An 8,319-nucleotide genomic window follows, 5' to 3' on the forward strand; every position below is an offset into this window, starting at 1 on the left:
AAGGAACCATTCTCTTCACTTTGAAAGCAAGACTTTTCAGAGAAATCAAAAGTATTTTTTGCAAAATCATTTTTAAGAACTCGAAATTTTCTTTGCAAAAATCTTCTAAGTCTCCAATTGCGACAGTCGAAATCACTGTTACTTCACAGTGTTCTACCCCCTCATCTAGAAATCATTTGTACCAATAAGTTGTCCTTCTCAATTCTTTTTAAGAATCAGTCTAAGGAAACTTGGTTTGAAAACATTCTAGTTAGAGTGTAGAGTTTGCAAAATTGTTTTCAAGTTTTCAAATCCTTTTGATATTTTGCAAAGCTTTCAAAGTCCTCAAGTGTTACAATCACAAAGGATCGTTGTTTTTAAGTATTAAACTCTCTCACTTATGAACCGTTTGATCTTGTAAGTTTTTCATATCAATTCTTGTTAAAGAATCAGTCCGTGGAAACTTGATCCTTATAAACGTTCTAAGTTAGAGTGTTGAGTTCTAGGACGGAGTAGTCTTTTAACTCTTGTGGCAACTGGAGTAGGTTGTGAGTTGTTGAGTTCTAGGACGGAGTAGTCCTTTGACTCTTTGGCAACCGGAGTAGGTTGCGAGTTACCTTGTTCTAGGACGGAGTAGTTCTTGAACTAGTGTCACAAGCGGAGTAGGTTGTTGGTCTTTTTATTGTACGGGTTTTTTAGTAGTCGGAGTAGATCACTAAAATTAATCAATAAAAGTAGATTGGACGTAGGCACTTGAGTTCTTGCCGAACCAATTCAAAAATCTCGTGTTTGATTTTATGCGTTTTATTCCGCTGCTCTTTATTTATTACGTTTGTATTTCTTTTGCTTAACTCTTGAAGTAACAGTTCCACATACTGTCACATTTGATCTGCAGTCTGTACTTCATAAACTGAGACAAATAGCTACAGTCAGAACAATTGTTACCTTCATACTAAAGCAAACGTCCATTTAATACTCGTTTAATCTCTCAATATTATTCGAAGTATTCTTCTATCTCTTTTCATCCTACAACTCACTTTAAGTCAATAAAATTGAAGTTAAATTTTTAAATAGTACCTAATTCACCTCCTCCCCCTCCTCCCCCTCTTAGGTACTTGAATCCATAAACTCAACACAACGGGAAAGAACAAGTAATGTCATAAGGCAAAGTTGGAAAATAATGTTCTTTAGACGAGAAATGGGAGATCGAAGAGATTAATTAGAAGATAGATAGATTTGGGTGGAAAATGAGAATGAGTTGTGGTAAGGTGAAGTTTTACGTTCACTTATTTAAATTAATTAAATATCAAATATTTTTACAAAATAAATCGTATGTCTATATTTATCAAAAAAAGTTATGAAATTTAAATAACGTGTCCTGTATCCTAAATTTCATGGGATGTCGAATCATGTGTTCGTGCTCGTGCCTATGTCCGTATCCGTGTCCGTATTCGTTTCGGTGCTACCTAGCTTAAGGACTTGTTGTGGTATTGTGTACCTACAGATGGAACCAAGTACACTTAGGGTTGGTCATCAGCACGGGCTGACCCAGCCCAGCCTACCCTTAGCCCGTTATTTTAGGCAATTTGGCCCGGACCTGCCGATCCACCCTTGACCTGGCCCGGATCCTAAAATTCCAGCCCAGCCCGCCATTTTAGCAAAAAAAAAAAAAAAAAAAAAAAAAAAAAAAAAAAAAAACAGGTAAGGCTCAGTAGCCCGACCCGCCTAAAACAGAACACGGGCCAGGTACGGGGTTATATCTCCCCGGCGTGGCCCGACCCGCCTCACTCACGACTTAGTCAGGGATGTGCATAAGAATTAAGAACCCGGCCCGGCTCGAGCACGGCCCGAGAACACCTCTAGGTCACATTTCTTCGACCTCGTTTGGTTACTCTTCTAATTCATGGGAGTTTTAGAATCCCATAAATTGTGTTTTTGAATGCTTGTTTGGTTACCCTAAATCTTGTAAAATGGTGGAATGTAAAACTCCCTTTGAGTTTACAACTCCTACATAATGGGGGAGTTTAATTATCCACCCCCTAATGGTCATTGGAAACTCCCACATCCAATCCCCACCAAATTTACTATTTTGCCCTTTAAAAAATAGAAATATATATTAAATAAGGGTATATTTGTATTTATTGATCAAAATCATGTGAATTGAAATATTGTAACCAAACAACCCATGGGAGTTTAATTCATGGGAAAAAAGAAATTCCCACATGCCAACCAAACATACTTTTTGCAATTCATGTAAATTGTGATGTAGTAATTAAATTCACGTCAAACTAACACATGAATTTAATTCCTCCATCAACCAATCGAGACCATGAATGATATTATTTATACATTGCATCAAGGTAAATACAATCCGAAGAACTTGTAAATCATTCTCTTCACATCAAGCTTCGGAATCAAATGTTGGAAAACGGTTATCAGTTACGAGTTTATGATCAAGGTATTGCTGATAGCCATATGAAACAAATCCCCATAAGGCCAATACCATGGCGACCACCTTAACCCCATCCATACTGTCATGGAAGAAGATAACGGCTAACACCGGAACAATTGGTAACCCGAGAGTAGCAACAACATTCGAAAACAAAGACGACACCTTATTAATCAATCCAACTACACCAATAGTGTAAACTTGCCATGACATTGCAGTCCACAGTAAGGTCATCACATACGATATTTTCCCAAGTTCATATTTATGCATTTCTGTTTTCACTGTTTTCCATTCACCGCTAACTAAAAGTCCAACAACTGTTGCCACACTTGCGACAAATAAAGGGTAAATAATCATATCGACAGTCGCTTTGAAGTTGGTTTTCTTTAGTAGTTTTTGAAAGGCAAATTGTGTTAAGGAAAAGTATAGTCCGTACCCTGCAGAACAAACTATGGTACAGACGAAACCAATAGCGTATTGTTTTTTGGAAACTCCTTTAGGAAGGGAAGAATCGGAGTGAAAGCAGAGAAGGGTTGATGAGATTGTGAGCAGGACTACAGAATTTATTATGTAAGGTGTGAATTTTTGCGAGTTTATGAAAAACGCGAAAAGGGCATTGAAACCGAGTTGGGATGAACAAATGAGAGAAAAGGTTGAGACTGGCATGTATTGAAGTCCTATGGAGTATAACATACACATTGCAGCGACAAACAGGCCGATAAATATGTAGAATGATGCAACTTTGAAGACGGATGTATGAGTCGTTGGTGTTGGTGTTGGTGGTGTATCATCTACTGTCTCTTTTTTAGGTACAAGTTTGTAAAGTGGGAGTAATACAGGAAAACCGACAACTTGGACTAGGGTTGCCATCCATTTGCTCTTACCTCCGTTGTTGTAATATAGTCTTCCGAGTAGTACAGCTGCTGCTTGGCCGAGAAGGATGAAGAGTATGAACAATGTTATCAGTATTCGCCACTCAAATTGTCGTAGTTTTGAGGTATTTGATGGACTGATAATTGTTGATGGTTGAGGTGACGATGTTTCTTTCTTATCCCAATCTGAAACGAAATCATTTTGTTATAATTAGTATTGATCCCGCGCGAATGCACGTTTTTTAGATAGCAACATCGAAGAAAATAATAATTATAAAACTCATATTTAACTCAATTTGAAATTTAATTATAAATTTATTACGGAGTATTATTAATGTTTTATATGAATCGGTGAAAAAGGGAAAGTTCAATATAATCCAGATGTAAATATAATATAATGAAATTAATTAATGCTCAATAACAGATACTCCCTCCTATTCACCATTTTCTTCCCTATTTCCTTAAACGGATTATTCAGGTTTTCTTCCCCTTTCCTTTTTTGGAAAATTTTTACTCTTATTTTATTCATCTCTCCTATCACCAAACCACATCCATCTCACAATTTCTTATTTAATTCCTATTTATTCATTCATCTCTCATATCATTAAACCCCACCCAACTCTCACAATTCATACTTTATTCTTCTCCTAAAATCTTGTGCCCATAACAAAGGGGAACAAAATAGAGAATAGGAGGGAGTATAATAAAATACCAATAACAGATATAATATAATAAAAGACCAATTACAGATATGATATAATAAAAGTCCAATTATAGCCAAATTCATTTAGGCGGAAAATTTTTGAAGAACTCCTATTCTTTTAGTAAAGGGGATATCAGATAATGTTTGAACTTTGAACTGTTTTCGAAGAAGTTAATAACGAAAATGTTCTTTAGTTCCGAATTAGGATGGAAAAATACAAATTAGGTCACTATGATGGCTACACTTCTTATTGTTGTTGTGAAGTTATTGTCATTTGATGCAACACTAGTATAGATCCCGCGCAATGCATGCGCGGTATAAATAGAGTTTTTATTTTTAGGGGTATTATTTATACATTAAAATATATAGGTACCTTATTAATATTTATTTTTTCACTCCATTGTAGTTTGATATAAAACGAAAAAAAATTGCAATGGAAACTAATCAAAGAGAATTGTAAAGTTATGAAATGTGTATTTTTATGAAAATATTTTTATTTTACCATAAAACTAAGAATCATTTTATAAATTTTCTCCAACTATTTTAATGATTTTTTTCCTCACGAAACTAATAGTAAGAATGTGGTAAATTCTCTAAAGTTATAATTATTGCATTAACGAAAATTACCAAATTATATTTTATTGTTTAACACCAATTTTATTTTATTTTATTGAACAAAATTATAATTTTGAATTTAAGCAAAATATTATAGTTAATTATAAGATTATATTTTAATGAAAAGATAATAGTTTAATGAAAGAAAGTTTTACTTGTTTCTTTAGTTAGATAAATGCATTTTGGAAGGAAAACTAAGAGAATTTTTATTCTCTTAGTAGTAGGGGGATGATTTTTTTCCCAGGTTATCCGAAAATAACCTCAACATTCCAAATACATTCAACCTGGTGATCTGAAAACAGCTAGGAAAATGAAAGGGCGTCACCAGATGGCACTCAATTTGGGCGCCACCCTTTCACATGGAGTGAGTGGGGACCCCTTCAATTAAGAATACATGTGAGAGGGTGACGTCCAGTAGCTATACACTTCTACGGTTAAAGTGTGTCAAAAGCTCGAGCCAATAACGTGTTAAAGGGAAGCTCGAGCCAATAACGTCTAGTAGCTATACACTTCTGGCGCATGGGTGGGTTCTACTCAATACGGATGGAGCTTCAAAGGGGAACCCAGGGATGGCAGGCGGTGGAGGAATTATCAGGGATGAAACGGGAAATTTTATCACCGTGTATTACTTCTCTTGTGGAGTGTGCACTTCTATGAAAGCAGAGTTACTCGCTCTTCAAACTGGTTTACAACGGGCTAAAGCCCTCAGTATGACGAAGGTTCTTGTCCTCATGGATAATGCGCCATGTATTAAGCTAATCACGGATGACCAACTCGTAAGCAATAGCTTGAAGTTTATAGTCAAGCGATGCAAGGAGCTAGTACAAGACGCAAGTTGGAGAGTCAAGCTTGATCATACATATAGAGAAGCCAATAGATCGGCTGACGTACTTATTAGCTAATTACGGAGTTAATTCGACTAGGACTATCACTCACTTAGAGGCTCCTTTTGATGCTTTGCGGTCTATCCTTCGGGAAGATATCTTTGGGGTTGCTACCCCCGTGTAATAGCTAGTTAATTATCGGGGCTTTGCCCCTCATTCGTACCAAAAAAAAAAAAAAAAAAAAAAAAAATTGTTACTAAAAACACAAGGAAACGCTTTCCGAAACAACTCAAAAATATAAACTCGTGGATAATTTAGTGAATCATTTCGATATGGTTGTTATCGACTATATATGGATGCATGTTTCAAAACCAAGATGATAAACGGACCGAAAGCAAAAATTTGCTTACCAGTAATCTGGACTTCCTGTTCTTGAGCTTCTTCACCCATGATTAGATAGCCTTAATTATTAACCCCCTCTAATTTTTCTTGTTTTTTTCCTAAGGCAAAGTGGAATATTCTTATAATGCTGTTAAGAAGAAAAAAGAGGTGGAAGAAGAAAGAATGAAATATTGTACTCTATAATAACCTCAAATCTTTGTGTCATGTTCATCCAAAGATTTGATAGATAGGTAGATATTTACTCCCTGCTTGATTGCTTCCCGGTCATTTGTCTACCTTTGTTTTTTTGCACAAAGACCAAGAAAAGATGAGGTAATTATCTGGAGATATAACGGTTAGATGAGAAGTGAATTATGATAAGATGGATGATCAAATAACTCCTGAAAAACATTCCGAAAAATTGAAAAGTAAACAAACTGAGTGAAACACTTAAAAATAAAATAGGTAAATAAATAATCAGAATGGATAGGGTATGAATTATAGGATGTCGGGATGTGGTTAGTGTCTTATCATTGCATTATTTTCCAAGTAGTTGGTAACAATTACTTTCTTGTTATCTAATTATGTTTGCTGGTTTTTTGCAGGTGCGTGAGTTGCTCGGTTGCAGCACACACTTGTTGTTTCCTAACTTTAGGAACATATACCTTCCTAAGTCCCACCAAAAAAAAAAAAAAAAAAAAAATCCGGAATATTCATAGCGTTACGTAATCTCAGTGCCTTGGAATATTCATAGCGTTACGTAATCTCAGTGCCTCGATAACTCGCATTTATCGGGAAAACCTGGTACATGATGGATGACTTTAGTTATGTCTAGAGGGGGCTTGACCTAGCTACCGTTTTAAGTTGACATACATTTCAGCAATGAAGTTATCATTCGATCTCATGATGCAGTGGTTGAGTGTAAGTATTCATATGCAAATAACGTTTAAAAATATCCATTACGTAACATAATCCTAACGATTACATCAAACATTGCACCAGTAACCCCCGCCTAAATGTGAGTTAGATGTCACACTCGTCGACTAACTAAGGTCTATGATAAAACAATAACAAAAAAAAAAAAAAAAAAAAAAAAAAAAAAAAAACATAATATTGCATGTAGACCTGTCAAACGGATCGGGTTAGGGTCAGAATACGGGTCAAGAAATAATTTTTAACGTCTTTTTTAAACGATTTTTTTAATTTAAAAACTATTTTTTTAAAAAGTAAAATATATTTAAAATTATTATTTTAATCATATTCATCATATACAATAATTATATTGATATAATTATTAAAATAAAGTTTTTTTAATAATTATTTTATTATTAAATATTATAAAAGTTATATAAAATTGACTTTTTGGTTGAATTTTTAATTTTAAGTAATAAAAAAATAATTTTTTAACTATATTTTCAAATATAATATATAAATATTAATATTTTTAATAAAATTCATGATTTCCCTTGACCCAACGGGTCGACCCGTTCGGGTCGGGTCTCGACCCTAAAATAACGGATCATTTCGGGTTCGAGTATAACGGGTCGCGGGTCGAAAAAACTGGGTTTGTAACCCTAAAAAACGGATTGGGAGGGTCGGGTTTTCGGGTCGGGTTGAGTTTTGACAGGTCTAATTGCATGTGACATGTTGAAGGCAATCGGATTTAAGAACTGAGTCTAATTACTTAGAGTCCTATAAAAATGATTAATATCTCAAAAACTTCTGCCTACGGTTACGACAAATTAAGATGCAGTTGCGTATACACATTAAGTAGCCTTAATCTTAATTTTGGTGGAATAAATAGTTCGAAAAGGATGTATACAAAAGCAGAGAATTATTGTCTTGTTGCTGAACATGATGAGGCAAATTCAGTAGTAGGGAATACAGTCAATCATTATTTGTGCAACTATGTGCATGCGCCTTCATTTGCCACGTAGCTCATCCTTATTGGTTCAACTAGTTTGCCATGCATTTTTCACTTGTTAAGCTAAGCTCCTTGATTTACCAATACTCGTATGGTAAAAAAAAAAGTAAAATTCTCATTTTAGACGGATTATACGAGTACATGTGCTCTATACCAACTTTAAACTCGACTGTGATATATATAACTTTCAAAACCTTGTTATTAGTCGGATTGACGATGAGGAAAATATCAACGAACAAACGCAACCGGGGTCACATTGGCCATTTGATTAATTGACTTGAATCGAATCTGTGTTTTAAATGCGACTCAGCTCATCAACTGCCCATCAATCCATGTTTGGTCCCAACTCTATTTTGGCATTGTAATGAATGTCGTTTTTTTCGGCTTTCTTTTATTGTTGTTGTCCTTTGTTTTAGATTTTTGGATTTTAATTGTGTTAGAATTTCACAAATCGGACATATCTAACTTCTTTTCTCGGGCTTAATTAGGACTTTACAATTATTGTAAGGTGGTTGTCACTATTGTTGCGAATTGCGATATAGACGAAAAAAACGTGTGCATAAATCGTATCC

At 34.8% G+C, this 8,319-nt stretch overlaps 1 protein-coding gene across 1 annotated transcript; it reads right to left on the reverse strand.

The window, feature by feature from the left end:
* Positions 1-2,095: 2,095 nt before the first annotated feature.
* Positions 2,096-6,057, reverse strand: LOC141592779 (purine permease 21-like). The gene is made up of 2 exons (XM_074413601.1): positions 5,853-6,057; positions 2,096-3,486 (listed from the first exon to the last, which is right to left on the reverse strand). Exons 1-2 carry the CDS (start codon positions 5,890-5,892, stop codon positions 2,381-2,383), a joined length of 1,146 nt encoding a protein of 381 aa, XP_074269702.1. The 5' UTR covers positions 5,893-6,057; the 3' UTR covers positions 2,096-2,380.
* Between the last annotated feature and the right edge of the window lie 2,262 nt (positions 6,058-8,319).

This window comes from Silene latifolia, chromosome 7 (assembly GCF_048544455.1).
Source record: "Silene latifolia isolate original U9 population chromosome 7, ASM4854445v1, whole genome shotgun sequence".
Taxonomy (NCBI): Eukaryota; Viridiplantae; Streptophyta; class Magnoliopsida; order Caryophyllales; family Caryophyllaceae; genus Silene; species Silene latifolia.

Excerpts from the sequence above, each read along its gene's own strand:
- LOC141592779 (XM_074413601.1), bottom strand. The coding sequence starts at position 5,892 with ATGGGTGAAGAAGCTCAAGAACAGGAAGTCCAGATTACTG. Across the intron at positions 3,487-5,852 it reads ACAGGAAGTCCAGATTACTG|ATTGGGATAAGAAAGAAACA; the intron begins GTAAGCAAATTT and ends ATTTCGTTTCAG.